This window comes from Bufo bufo, chromosome 2 (genome assembly GCF_905171765.1).
Source record: "Bufo bufo chromosome 2, aBufBuf1.1, whole genome shotgun sequence".
NCBI classification, from domain to species: Eukaryota; Metazoa; Chordata; class Amphibia; order Anura; family Bufonidae; genus Bufo; species Bufo bufo.
The window spans coordinates 796,121,510-796,136,552 of NC_053390.1; the positions used below are offsets into that span (position 1 = coordinate 796,121,510).

A 15,043-nucleotide genomic window follows, 5' to 3' on the forward strand; every position below is an offset into this window, starting at 1 on the left:
AGTTACTATGGGCACTATAGGGAGATTACTGGGTGCATTGGAGGGAGATTACTAGGGGCAGTGGAGGAAGTTACTATCGGCACTATAGGGAGATTAATATGGCACATATGCATTGGGGCTTGGGCCTCGGATCTTTTGAAACCCTAACAACTCCCCTGGTTTGGGCCTAGCTCTGAGGAGCCTGAACAAATAGGTCCTCATTGCAGCACAGCAAGACTTTCTACTCACTATCCAAGGGGTGGACCCAGGTCCACCTCCTGGCAACCTAAGGGGATAAGCTACGGTGACAACCTTAAACTGTTCATGCAGTGCTACTAGGTATACAAATACAATAAATCACAACATTTCACTTAGCAACATAACAAAGATTAATATTCTTTGCAATGACCCTGTTGTGTAATACTGCAGTCCATATCTATCTATCTAATATCTATATATCTATCTGTCTATCTATTTCATCCGCTACTATACTCAGCTAAGGCATATGAGTCATTCAGTGGACAACCCCTTCAATCTGCACCTTACACCACTCATAGAAAAAATCGGTTGTCTTTTCCTTTCATTGATATCATTTCTTGTTTTTCTTTTGCTTCCTTTTAGGCTTTGTTCACATTAGCATCATGGCTTCTGGACATAACAGAGCTATGAATGTCAGGCTCATGTTTGGAAGAAGGTTTTGTGCGGCTCTGTATCACTGTGTGAGGAGGACGTCATAATCATTCTGACAGTAATAATCTGCTGCATCTTCTTCTGTCATTCCTGTGATTGTGGGAGTGAAATTGTTGCCTGACCCGGTGCCACTGAACCTCTCTGGGATCCCGGACTGGCGAGTGGTGGCATAACCGAGGAGAAGGTTTGGTTTTCCTTCTTTTATCTGATACCAGTTCACTTTATATTTGGAGATATCACTATAATAAGTGCTGGAACTGGATGTACATAAGATGGTGACTTTATCTCCTGGAAATGCCGAGATGGAGTCTGGAGTCTGAGTCCTCCCAATCTCTCCACTTGTAGCTTTCAATACAAAAAGAGTAGATTATTATACAGACCATACAGTCCAGAGGACTAAGCCCTGTAATCACAACCCTGCAGCTCAGACCAGTCTAGAATATGATATTACCTGGAGTATAGAGGTAGAGGAGGCACGGAGCATATACCAGGGGCACCATCACTGTGATGCTGATCTGTCATAGGCACAGATCACCAGGGCGGAGGTAAACTGCTGATATATCCAGACATCAAGAGGGAATGACCAAAGATTTTGTGTATGCAAAAAAGATGGGTATAAATGATACAGATTCCAATGATCTTACAGCTACATCCAGCTCTGTATACAGGGCCACCATATGCTGTTTAGAGATCACGATTAACCAACACATATTGTCCTCATTGGGACCCCTAATCTAATTTCCCTACCTGAGACTCATACACACTGGGGACAATTTCCAAAGAAGGTAATTACCCCATTAGTATTTCCCTCGAGCATGAAAGGAAACCAACAGGCTACTTTCACATCTGCAATTTAAATGCCCTCCGGTCCTATTAACTATATTGGGATTCGACGAAGATCCGTCCTCAATCCAGCAAATATGCCGAAAATCAGCTGGATACAAACCATTGCATGCTGCAGTTGGTGTCCAGCCAATTTCCGGCATTTTCTGCCAGAACTGGTGGCCGGATGGTAGTGCTCCAGATGTTAAAGTAGCCATACATAGTCACGCAGGTAATGTCCTTGGGTCATCCAGTTTAAACTGAGATTTTGTAGGAGGAGGCACAGATGAGTGGGTGACCATGGTCCTGGCAAGCCAATTTAAACCGGAGCTCTTAGTAACAAGTCTTAAAGAGGACCTTTCACTAGATTAAAAAATCTAAACTAAGTATACAGACATGTAGAGCGGTGCCCTGGGATCCCCCTGCACTTACTATTATCCCTGGGCGCCGCTCCGTTCTCCCGGTATAGCCTCCGGTATCTTCACGTGTTAGGCTCCACCCAGTGGAACCTGCCGGCGTCTCCTTCTCCCAGGCTGTAGCGCTGGCCAATCGCAGCGCTCAGCTCATAGCCTGAGAGTTTTTTTTTTTCTCTCAGGCTATGAGCTGAGCGCAGCGATTGGCCAGCGCTACAGCCTGGGAGAAGGAGACGCCGGCAGGTTCCACTGGGTGGAGCCTAACATGTGAAGATACCGGAGGCTATAACCGGAGAACGGAGCGGCGCACAGGGATAACAGTAAGTGCAGGGGGATCCCAGGGCGCCGCTCTACATGTCTGTATAGTTAGTTTAGATCTTTTAATCTAGTGAAAGGTCCTCTTTAAGTTTTCCTCCTCTTCTCCGTTTCTCTTCTACACTTCCTGCATATGTTAATCTTTTCTTGAAGTTTTTTCTTGGATAGAAGTGGCCATCCTCCAAATACCACAGAGGAAGGTGTTGTGACAACAATAAAATGTGTCTGGCCAATTTATAGCCACGATATTGCTAATATCACAAACATTGTGCAGACATTTTCTTTCAAAAATGTAATTAACAGGAGGACGCTGGAATGCATCATGTGTCAGGACATTGAAGAGTTCCTGCACAAGAGTGAGATACTCCGAGTGCAAGACCCTGTATGAGTCCTGGAGGCTTGGAGCACAAGCAGCTTACAGATGTCAGCATGGCCCATATAATACAGACCTTTGGAGTCTGCGAACATAGAACCTCATATTGTACATTAGAAAATCAAGATCATGTGAATTACCGGTCACACAGCATACAGCAAGGTGGTAAGGGCAGCAGTGCACTGTTTATTGAAAACTTTTCATTATCAACCAGAGTGCATAAGAGAAATATCGGTATAAGCATACCAGGAGTACCTCTACTAATTACTACCACCATACATGACATTGACTAACTATACTGCAGTATTATTAATTAGACTTTTGCAATGAGCCTCCCCCCAGGGCCCTATCGCATCCCAGGTGTATACTGGAATGCCGAGTGGTGTGGTGCAGCCTTTATGTGTCACGGTGCTCCTACCTGGATACAGCGGGACTCAGGCTTAGGCTTCGAAGCATTAAAACAGGGAATAGCTGAGGGATGAAGAATGAATAACTTGAGTCCAGACCTTAATATAAGGTTCATCAGCAGCTTTACTTGGGTAAACTTGCATCCAAATGTTTTTCAGGCTTTGTCGTGGTTCCAGCAGGCTTTGGCATAAACTGGCAGGCAAACTTAATAGCTTTACTTTCTTGCTTGCTCTGCTATGCTGACAGATTTGCTCAAATACTCTGCTTTTTTCTTTATGCTGCACTAAACTCTGCTTAAGTCTGGTTTCTGTACTGTAGGTCTGATCTGGTATCCTTGGATGGTGTGTAAATAACTTAATTTCCAGCCGAAGAACAATTCCTCTTGCTGATATCTATTATGGCGACCAATGAAGGATTTCCTCTGGTCCCTATGGCTTCCAGACATATATTTCCATGGTCACCAGAGCTTAGGTTGCTCTGGCTGATATAGGCACAACAGACTGTGTGCTTGCCACACCTTACTCCTTTCCTGTCCAGACTCGACTAGAACTAGAACTAATTGGAACTGCTGCCCCTCGCTTCTGGAAGGAAGCACGACTGGCCCACCTCTGCCCAGAGGGGGGAGAATGGAATGGTGAGTCCCATTCTTTCTAAGTTTAGTTCTGCCATTTACACTGCCACCTTCTGGTGAACCAGGCATATTACACGTAATAACAGTTGCATAACAATCATATAATTGCACAATGTAAAGAACCTATTATTCTCTACAATACATAATCCTCTTTGAAATTCTGGACTATTTCTAAATAAACCTTTGTCTCTATATTACCTTGCTTGCTATGAACATAATGCTTGTCTGATTAGTGTGTTGGTGCCAGCTTTTATACTTTTATTAGTCCATTCTCCTTCTTATTGGTTTTTCGGAGAGCTTAACCACCCCCATATCCCTATTCCAATATCAGTGGGCCGTTACCAAGTTTATTTATTTTCCATTCCTTAGAAAGCTCTGCCCTGGTGGCAACCTAATCTTGTAACAGACTTCTCTTTAGGAGATGGTTCTGTCACATTCTGGCTGTTCTTGGGCATCCTGAAGTCTTCTTCACAGTAATTTAAACTTTCTCCTTGTCCTTGATGGTCCAATAAATGGTTGAGTTAGATACCAATTTACAAACAGCAATAACCTTTCCAGTGAAGCCCTTTTGATGCAAAGCAATGATGACGTGTTCCCTTGGAGGTAACCATGGTTAACAGAAGAAAACAATGATTTCAAGCACCATCCACCTTTAAAAGCAAACAGTCTGCCATTCTAATTCAATCAGCATGACAGGGTAATATCAACTGTCTTGGCCTCATTAACATTTTCTCCTGAGCTAAGAAGAGATCACTGAAATGATGTTAGCAGGTCATTTTAAGCAGGGCTGAAATGCAGTGGAAATGTTTTAATTTTTTTTTGTGAATGAGTTAGTTTTCATTGCAAGGAATGACCTTCCAATTAATTGCAATTCATCTGATCACTCTTCATAACAATCTAGAGTTAATGTAAACGGGCACCAGATTTTGTGATTACCAAAATTTGTGTCAATCTCAAAAAGTTTTCGGCCATGACTATGCTAAAAACTGCTAAAATAAAATAGCTATGTCAGAAATCCATGTTACTATCACATCACTAATATATTACCAGGTCCAGTAGGCAATAGAAATTGTCATTCTTTAACAAATACCGTCCTACAGAGAAAACTTATCATTAGTGGAAGAGGTCTGACATCTAGTGGTCGTACTGAAATTCTTCCCTATCCTGTTTAAAAATAATTTACTAATTACCAAATTTCTAATAAAATGACAAAAATCACAGATTCAAATTACAATTTACCTAAAACAGTTACACTGAGTACATTGAGTCTAAATGCAGTGGATCCAGGGAATATCTATAGCAGCTGTGTTCCTGCTTGTTGTTGACTTCCTGATATTCAGTGGTAAGTCATAGTCATGTCATATATTATTCTGGGACGGAAACATAAAAGTCAAGTATTCATGGGACACGCAGACAACTTCCAATGGATCCTGCCTGTCTCTGATAGATCTGCATGTAGCACTATATAGTAACACCTCAGTCTCCTTTTATCCTTTTCATTACACAGTTTGGTGTAAAAGGTGTCAACTTGCAGTAACTTCTAACTTATTGATTGAAATTCCTGCTCTTTCTGGCCTTAGGAGTCCAGTGGGTGGTCTTCTCACTTAGTAACAGCTATCTTTGTACAGACAGACCGCCCACTGGACTCCTAAGCTCAGACTGACCAGTGATTGCAATCCATAAACTACAAGTTGTATTGAATCTTCTTCCACACAGCCATATATCTATCTGCTCTGGCAGAGGGGGAACAGTCCCTATTAGTGATACAAAAGAGGTGCATGGTGCAAAAGGCTGAGCTTAGAAAATAAAAGCTCTGCAAATGTGTTATATGCAGTCACCCAGTGGTTCACTGCTAAAGGGGTTATGTTTGTGTCTACTGCATTATTGCTCTAAAAGGTTGTTTTATATCATTTCATCCAGGCTATGTATATGGGTTATTTCCTCATAGATACAGCTGCTAGGCAAAGGTGGGTCCAACCTCTCCAGTAGGGAGGTCTCTCTGTTTAGTCAATGTATGTAGAGGACAGTGTGTGTGACAACAAGCAGAAAGAGCAGCTCTGGAAAACATCAGGGAACAGACACATGGAGGACCCAAAGGAGACAGAACCAGAAGGTATCCTTTGAGGGGGTGAACGTTTGCATTTATTCAAGGTGGTAGAGCAGCCATAAAGAGGGATAATGCATGAAACAAGACTTTGAAGGTAACGCATGTATTTTAACTGATGGACTTCACAGCATTTGGATGGGCTAGAAGATTCAGGCTCCTAGTCATCCTTGACAGACAGATTGCAAGTCTGATAATTGATCTTCAGGGTGCAGGGTGCAGATCTCTGGAGTGACACACACACAGCATATAGAGATGTCACCTATACAGTGTCACCTATATAACAGCTGGAGTCATTGGGGACCGCCCTGAGAAGAAATACACAAATATATGGAACTGATCTTCTACGAATGTGTCCCTCTTAACTATTCATTTAACTTGACATATCCTAAGATGTGTAGGGTAACATAAAAATATGATTATGCCAGACAGATGCCTTTATTTATTTTTTTATATTTATTTTATTTTATTATGTGGAGAAAATCATTTCTCCTGTTGTCTAATTTTTTTTTTTTTTTTATTCTACAGCCTCCTATGCACAGCATCCCCGTTCTGCCAGGTTTTACAGAATATCCGTCATCTGATGGTCCATCTGTAGCCTCCTCCTGTCACCACACGGGGGCGCACATCTGTAGCGTCATTGTATAACTGGGATCGTAGAGGACCAAATACATTCTGAAGCTTGTGCTCTCCTCCATGTGCTGAGTTATCAGTATACAGTGATTCATCATATATGGTCAGCATACACTAGGAGGCCGCTCTCTGTTCCTTGATGAAACACTGTTTTGAGCGAGTGCGCAGCGCATCATCAACAAAGACCCCGCGATCTTGCACTCAGCGCTGTTCTGGACGCTTTTTCTGTCATTACTGCCCAGCACTTCTGCATTCTTTGAATTCATGGTAGTCAACTAGGATAGTCCAGCATTTCATCATGGAGTAAGGATCGGCTTCTCATCACATTGACAGGCAGCACATCTCCGGCCCTGGCAAGTAAGCAGCACTTCTCTCACAATGCTAGTAATAGCCAACAGGCAGGGTGGTAAGGTGACGGCAGCATATGGAGGCATTATATGTAATTAAGCAGTGCTGCCCTTGCATCGGTAGTAATAGGCAGCAGGCAGGGGGGTAAGGTAACAGCACTACATGGGGGCATTATATCTATGGAGGGCACTACATTTATGGAGTTATTTAGAGAGAGCAGTATATCTACTGAGGGCACTACAGGGGGCATAATATATACTGGGGGCACTGCTGAGGGGCAATATAATTACCAGGGGCAAGGCAGGGGCATGATGGACGATGATGAATCTCAGGTACATTCTGCTATGAATGCTGAGTATCTGCTCAGGGAGTTCATGCTGTGTAACACGGGGTGGGTGGGTTTTTGGAATTACACAGAGAAGTGAGGGGAAGAGGAGCTCTGCTCATGCGTGTGGGAAAAAAAGGCAGTGAAGAGACCATGTGACCAGTGCTGAGGGAACGCCCACAGAGCCGGAGTTGAGAGAGAAGTGCTTGAAAACCAGGTATGATTGAGCATTGCTGAGAGCATGAAAAATGAAGCCAAATCCTTAAAACAAATAAGTGCAATTTTATTTTCTACTGCAGTTTAGCCAGATATGAGTTTAGTCATTTTTCATGTACAAATGTTTCCTTAACCTTTAAAGGGCTATTCCAGTACAAGAAAAAATTAAATGTCCCAGCGGCTGCACGTGCTGTAAATAAATAACAGAATTGATACCCTCCTCACCAACCCTCGCAGCTGTAGTTTTGACCAGGGCCGGATTAAGAGCATCATGGGCCTGGTGCTGAGGATTTTGATGGGCCTTTTTATGGAACTGCACTCAGTGTCTTAATTACATATATATTTTATCGATACCATTAAAGTATTTTGTTCCTGCAACTACCCCTTCATTTGGCGTCTATCTTGGCAACATGGAGGGGGACCACGGGAGGGGGACCCTGAGGGTGGGGGCACCCTCAGGGCACTATAGTGTCAGGAAAACCGCTTTGTTTTCCTGACACTATAGTGATCATTTAACATGACTATGAAGATTACTGTTTTCTAGCTGCTGTGGACTGTGGACAACAGCAGCTAGAAACAGTAATTTTCATAGAGCTGTGTTATGATGTATGGACACAGCACTCAGCATGCTTAGCCAGTCAGATAGAAGGCTGAGAGCTGTGTCTAAATAACATGACACATTAAAGGGATTCTGTCACCAGGTTTCACCCCTGTCAGCTAAAAATATGCTGATGTTCAGGGAGTCTTCACGATTCCTAATGTGGGCTTATAAATGTCATCTGTGGACTTATTTAGCTAAAAAAACAGCTTTTACTAACCTGTCAGTCAAACAAATAAGGTGCCAAGGGGATGTTAATGGATGCAAGGTGCCGGCCACACCCGCCGCCGTTCGTGCCCAGCGCCGCCTTTCCAGACTTCTGCGCCGCCTCCTAATCCTCTGTGCCGCTTCTCGCTCTCCCTCCCCCCTCCTCCTGCTGTAAGATCTCGCGCATACAGGGGTTGAGCGAAGTGCCGGCGCATGCGCACTTCGCTGTAAGAAGCCAAATGGAGAAGTCTGTACGGGCGCATCAGGCAGAGCCCTGTGCGCAAGCGCAAGATCTTACAGCAGAAGGAGGGGGGAGGGAGGGAGAGCGAGAGGCGGCACAGAGGATTAGGAGGCGGCGCAGAAGTCCGGAAAGGCAGCGCTGGGCACGAACGGCGGTGGGTGCGGCGGGCACCTTGCATCCATTAACATCCCCTTGGGCACCTTATTTGTTTGACTGACAGGTTAGTAATAGCTGGTTTTTAGCTAAATAAGCCCACAGATGACATTTATAAGCCCACATTAGGAATCGTGAAGACGTCCCCTGAACATCAGCATATTTTTAGCTGACAGGGGTAAAACCTGGTGACAGAATCCCTTTAAAGAAATTACTGTTTCTAGCTGCTGTGGACTAGCTGTGGACTGTGGACTGTGGACTAGCAGCTAGAAACAGTAATTTCTTTATGTGTTATGTTATTTAGACTGAGCTCTCAGCATGCTTAGCCAGTCAGTAATTTTCATAGTGCTGTTATGATTTATGGACACAGCTCTCAGCATGCTTAGCCAGCCTTCTATCTGGCTGTGCTTCTTGAGAGTCACAGTCCACAGGCTCAGAAACAGCCAGATAGAAGGCTGGCTAAGCATGCTGAGAGCTGTGTCCATAAATCAGAACAGCACTATGATTGCCCTCCCTTCCAGCTGGATGAGTTTATCTGATACCTGCTCCAGAAGCTCCTGCTGTCTCGCGGGCTGGTGTGGCTGAGCGCTGTGGGCCGTCTGCTGGTCGAAACTGGTGAGCAGGTTGTACACAGCGCAGCGTGCAGGAGGGATAACCGCGGGCGCACTGAGGTCATATCCGGCGGGCCGCGGCATTACAGGAACAGCACCAGCTGCTCTGACGTCCTGCCGCCGGATATCCTGTGACGTATATCCGGCGGCAGGACGTCAGAGCAGCTGGTGCTGTTCCTGTAATGCCGTGGCCCGCCGGATATGACCTCAGTGCGCCCGCGGTTATCCCTCCTGCACGCTGCGCTGTGTACAATAGTGATGGGAAGTTCGGATCTTTCAGATGAATCGGTTCATGAATCGGATCTTCGGTTCACTCGCTGAGTCACTGACTGCTGAGCTGACTCGCAAGTGAACCGAAGACTCTAGGTGCCGGTGCGCATGCGCAGATGCTATCCATTCGATTCACTTGCTGCTGCTGACTCAGTCGGCTCTTCAGCTCTCTAATGAGTGAGTCAGGAAGAGTGATTGATTATAGTGATAGTGAAGGGAAGCTGAGGCTGACGCCGGACAGGAGGACTCAGGACAGGAGTCAGGAGCTGTCACTGTGGTGTGCATTGTTGTCTGTTGTGCATTGTTACCCACAGTGACAACAGTCTGACACTGACAGTAGTACAACGAACCAAGTGAAGTGAAATGTGAATGCACGCACAGGGAAAACTATGTAGTGAATTGATAACAGTATTACAGTAACACAGTCACTGGCTGATAATAAAATAGTCCCCACAGTCCCCACTTAACGGAATCCATAAAAGAGATGTGAACCCACCCTTAGTTATATAGCTACTGAATGAGATGCCTTTAACATATATATCTCCTGAGAAGCCAATTTGATCCTAAAGGGTTAATTCAACCTGTAATCTAAACTCTGTGTCATCTGTCACTTCTTTTATCTCTCTGCTCCTGTCCCTTAATCTTATCACTGCTGCAACAAAAGCAGCGGACAGCCTCAGTGTAACCTGTTCTAGACTCTGACAGCCTCAGTGTAACCTGTTCTAGACTCTGACAGCCTCAGTGTAACCTGTTCTAGACTCTGACAGCCTCAGTGTAACCTGTTCTAGACTCTGACAGCCTCAGTGTAACCTGTTCTAGACTCTGACAGCCTCAGTGTAACCTGTTCTAGACTCTGACTCACGGCTCTTTTAACTCAAAGAATCGAATGAGTCTCTAACTAATCGGATCTTTAGATTCTTTTAACCTGAGACTCATTCGATTAATTTCTATTCTTAGACTCCTGCACTACTCAGAGGACTCAGAGCTGCTAGTGCTTGCCTTGCCTCAGCTTTGATTGGTTGGTGGGCCGGGAGGGGAGGGGCTGACAGGAGCAGCTTCCACTCTAGGATCATATTACGCTCCTCCCGAGTCCTTCCCTCAGGCTCCCTGCTGCCAGCGGGAGGTGAGCGTCTCTGTATTGTCTGTGCGCTATGTGACGCTGCGCTGTGTACAACAGAGGACTTTTAGCGGGGGCCGCTCCCGACGGCCTTTTGGCTGGCGGATGGGCCTATTTTATGGTAGGGGCCTGGAGCTGCAGCTCTATCAACCCCTACGTTAATCCGGCCCTGGTTTTGACCCTGCTACTGTCTCGAAATGGTGGGAAATGGCTGTGAATGCTGCTCAACCGAGGGTGGAAGCGTGCCCTTGAGAAAGCAGAGTGGAAGCGTTCCGATGAGACAGCATGGTGGAAGTGTGACCATGAGATAGCAGAGTGGACTTGTGCCCGTGAGAAAGCAGGGTGGAAGCGTGCCCGTGAGATAGCAGAGTGGAAGCGTGCCTGTGAGATAGCAGAGTGGAAGCGTGCCCGTGAGATAGCAGGGTGGAAGCGTGACCGTGAGATAGCAGAGTGGAAGCGTGACCGTCAGACAGCATGGTGGAAGTGTGCCCATGAGAAAGCAGAGTGAAAGTGTGCCTGTGACATAGCAAAGTGGAAGATCTATCTCTTTCTCTCCCTGAGAAGAGAAGCAAACCCTGTTTGCTCCCGTTCTTCTCCAGGCCCATCCTCACACTACAGACTCTTAAAACAGGTAGAGTCTTCTTAAGGAAGTGGGGCGAGGGTCTAACCTACACCCTAAGCTCCAGAGAGGTGTGAGCCAAGGGAGTTAACTCTGGCCATGCCTGTCTCATGATTAAGCATACTGGGTGTGTCACATTACATAGCAGTGTATACCATAGCATTACAGTACAGTGCATTACCAAACAATCGCAGATACCCCTGTCCACCGAGGTACTGCAACAACAGGAAAAGGCAATTTACATCAGAAGACAAATTATAAACCACTGATCGCTCTGATAGTTTTCTTCTTCTTCTGCTGTGTATGAAGCTTTATTATAGAGATATAATGGGGGATGAGGAAGGAGGTTTTTGTACGACTCTGTATCACTGTGTGAGAGGAAAGCTATAATACTGCTGACAGTGATAATGTCCTGCATCGTCTTCTGTCACTCCTCTGATTGTCAGAGTGAAATCTGTTCCAGATCCAGATCCAGTGAACCGGTCTGGGACTCCTGTGTATCTGCTGCTTGCATAAGAGATAAGAAGATTTGGCCGTTCTCCTGATTTCTGTTGGTACCAGTGTAAGTTGTTGCTTATACCAGAACTGGCTTTACATGACATGGTGACTGTGTCTCCTGGGGACACAGAGGTATAATCTGGAGTCTGGGTCAGTACAATCTCTCCACAGGATCCTGAGGAGAAAGAAGAGACAGAATGATTAGTGATAAATGTCTGGATCTATTCCTAGAAATCCTGATCTGATGATGGATCCCACTGGATAGATTTCTCTACACACAATCATGGAAGGATCTGAATCTCTCACCCTGAATAGAAATGAAGATGACGGCCAGGAGATAACTGCCAGAAACCATCTTGATGTTTCTGGAGTGTCAGGTACAAAGTATAAGATGAGACAATGTGTAGAATGAAATATATATATATAGAGAGAGAGACAGGGGAGGTGACAGGAGACCCCAGAGACCGTGGAGGGAAATACTGAGACATGTAAATTCTGTGCTTATCACGTGTGACATGAGTTATATAATGGAGAAATGAGAAGGGTTTAGAAGGAAACATCTGAGAGCTGAGAATGAAGACCTTACATAGAGGCAGTGACCAGTTAGATACTAGAAGGAACATAAGTGGATATGAAGAATATAGATCTCCATCACATATGATAAATAGCAATATCCTCTATTAACCCATGTATGTTAAAGGGATTAACCAGTTCTTGTATATACATGGTCTATCCTCGGTTTTCAATATCAGATTGGCCAGGATCTGACACCCCGCACCCCTCAGCTGTTCAGGAGAAGGTCTGGCTCCAGAAATCATCTCCTGAACTACACAGCTCCGTCCATTGTGTAGTGGAGGTGGTGACTACAGCACTGCTCCCGCTGAAGTGAATGAGGATAGGCCATTAATATAAATATACAAGGACCGGACAACCCCTTGAATGACACAATAATATTATTCACATTTTAGCTGTAATAAATAGTTTTCTTTTTGTCCTTTATGTCCGAGGTCTTGTTAATGGAGGAGGAATTGTAGTTTTAGGCACCATTTGGGGCACATATACATCATTTTATCAGAGGTGGATACAGAAAAAAAATTCATGTCATTATTCTTTTTCTTATATTTTTATATCATTCAGGTTATTACGGTTGTGGGGGTGGAAGGATTTCAGTGTAATTTGTCATATGTCTAAGAAGCTAATTTTATACAAAATAGTCCCTTTTATTCAGTGGTGTATTTAAAGAGGACCTTTCACCAGTTTTTGCATTATGAAAGCGATACCTCACACTGCAGCCCATGTTCCCTAGATGTCATATCACAAATGTTTTTCATGATATGCTCCTCCGTTGCGCCGCTGTGCCCCTCCTTCTGTTTAGGCTTTCTGTATTAATAGCATCGGAACAGGGAGGAGGAGACATCAGCATTTCTCAGTGAGCGTCTCTTCTATCTGCGCTCTCCAATCACAGCGGAGCGCGTCTTAGCCATTGGGAACAAACAGCTCACCTTCTTCCTTGCTGTGACGTGCTCCGCTGTGATTGGACAGCGCCACAGCCAGATAGAAGAGACACCTATTGAGAAAATCTGATGTCCCCTCCTCCCTGTTCCGATGCTATTAATTAGCATATAGGGCGCCTAAACAGAACGAGGGGCACAACGGCGCAACGGAGAAGCATAACATGAAAAGAATTAGCGATATGACATCTAGGTAACATGGGCTACAGTGTGAGGTATCGCTTTCATGAAGTAAAAACTGGTGAAAGGTCCTCTTTAAAGGTGTTATCCCATGACTAAAGTGAAAAATGAAAATCAGACATCATACAGTACATGACGACCTCTTCATAACAAAGCTAGAACCAGCCCTGTACCTCACATGGATCCAGAGATCTCACCATTCATTGCTCTGGTAGATCTATATCAAGCGGACAGGTCAAGGGGAGTGTCTTTTCTGCTGCAGCTCAGGGGGCGTGTCTCAGCTCTCCCTATCACAGCTCAGGGGGTGTGTCTCAGCTCTCCTTATCACAGCTTAGGAGGCAGTTGAAGGATGAAACTGAGCATGTGCGGCCATCTCATTGAGCGGTACAAAGAAATAAGAAACAAAAACAAACAGCAGGTGGAGCTATATAGATACATTTTATTAATTAACTCAGTGTCTATGCAAAATTTTCAATTATATGAAATTATAAAAGTCATCAGGTGTTGGTTTAAAATTTGTATAATATTTTTCGTGGAATAACCCCTTTAACATAGAGAGATATCCTGAAAGTATCATGGGGCCCTTGGCAAGTGAGGATTCAGTGCTGAACTTTCTCTTATGCTTGTTGTCATAAAACAACAGAATTTTCCTGCAGCTACCACTAGGGGGCGCTGAAAAGGCTTGTAGTTGCCCATGCCCTGAGCTCCCCCTAGTGGTGGCTGCTGGCATTTTTATAGTACAATATGTGAGGGGACGTAGAGAAGAGGATTTTGAGTTTGTCAGGGTGAGATAAAGAGTGGTGGAGGCCCCTTTGGCAAATAATCTGGTGGGAGCCCTCCATAGCTTTTCATTGTTTAGAATAACAACAACACACAAAAAAAGGGGAGCTCTCCATTTCCTTAAGCATCTCAATGGTGATTGACGGCTGGCTGCTGCTCTATGTAGTCAGCTGTCATTCAGTGTGAGGAGGACAGAGGTGGCAGGAGAGGTGCACTGGACTATGACTACAATGTATTCTTTAATAGTTTTTATTAGTCTAATGACAATATATTTTGAGTTGTTTTCTCTAATCGGAAAGTGAAGTTGTTCCCGTACTTCGCTGCCTTTACATTGACCGGTGACTGATCTGCAAGATGGTGCTGGATTTGTCACCCAGAAGAGGGAGGAGAAGTTGAGCATTAGAGGCTGTCCCAAGGAGCCAGAACGGCAGGAACAAAGTGAACAGATGGAGAGGAAGGGAAAAGCAGAGACTGCTGAGTTCTGTACAAGACTGTAATAGGTATAGCTAAGGCTCACAGCACCCCCCTGAGGCAGGTCCTATCACTGACATCTATGGAAGACTTGTGCATCCAATACGGATGAGAAGCAGTTCTGGTGGGAACCCCTACATCCTCCTTATTCGTAGAGTTCCAGGGGTCCTCACTTTAATCCTGCTCTGATCACATGAAATCTTCAGGGAATAGTCTGAGAGATGATGTCATCCAGGAATATACAAATCCTCCTGATGACATCACATGTCGATGAAACGGCTCTGCTTCTAATCACAGAGTTATTTTCTTATAGAGAAGACAAAACAGTTTATCCGGTGTAAGATCCTATAAACTACAGAGAGCTCAGGACTAGAATAGAGAAGAGAATACATGACAATCAGATATTTCTCTCCAGCCTTGACCGCTCCATGTTGTAAACAGGCTGCAGCAACACAAAACTTCTTGACATGACTTCCTCTTGAGAAGATTCTTTCATTTATTCAGGGACAAGAGCAGCAAAACAGCATTAA

The 15,043-nt window shown here is 44.7% G+C and overlaps 1 gene segment (V, D, J or C); it reads right to left on the bottom strand.

Annotated features, from left to right (window-relative positions):
- Positions 1-11,438: 11,438 nt before the first annotated feature.
- LOC120990454 lies at positions 11,439-11,942 on the bottom strand. The segment is given in 2 exon segments: positions 11,439-11,746; positions 11,878-11,942. Coding segments are annotated over 2 exon segments (357 nt in total).
- Between the last annotated feature and the right edge of the window lie 3,101 nt (positions 11,943-15,043).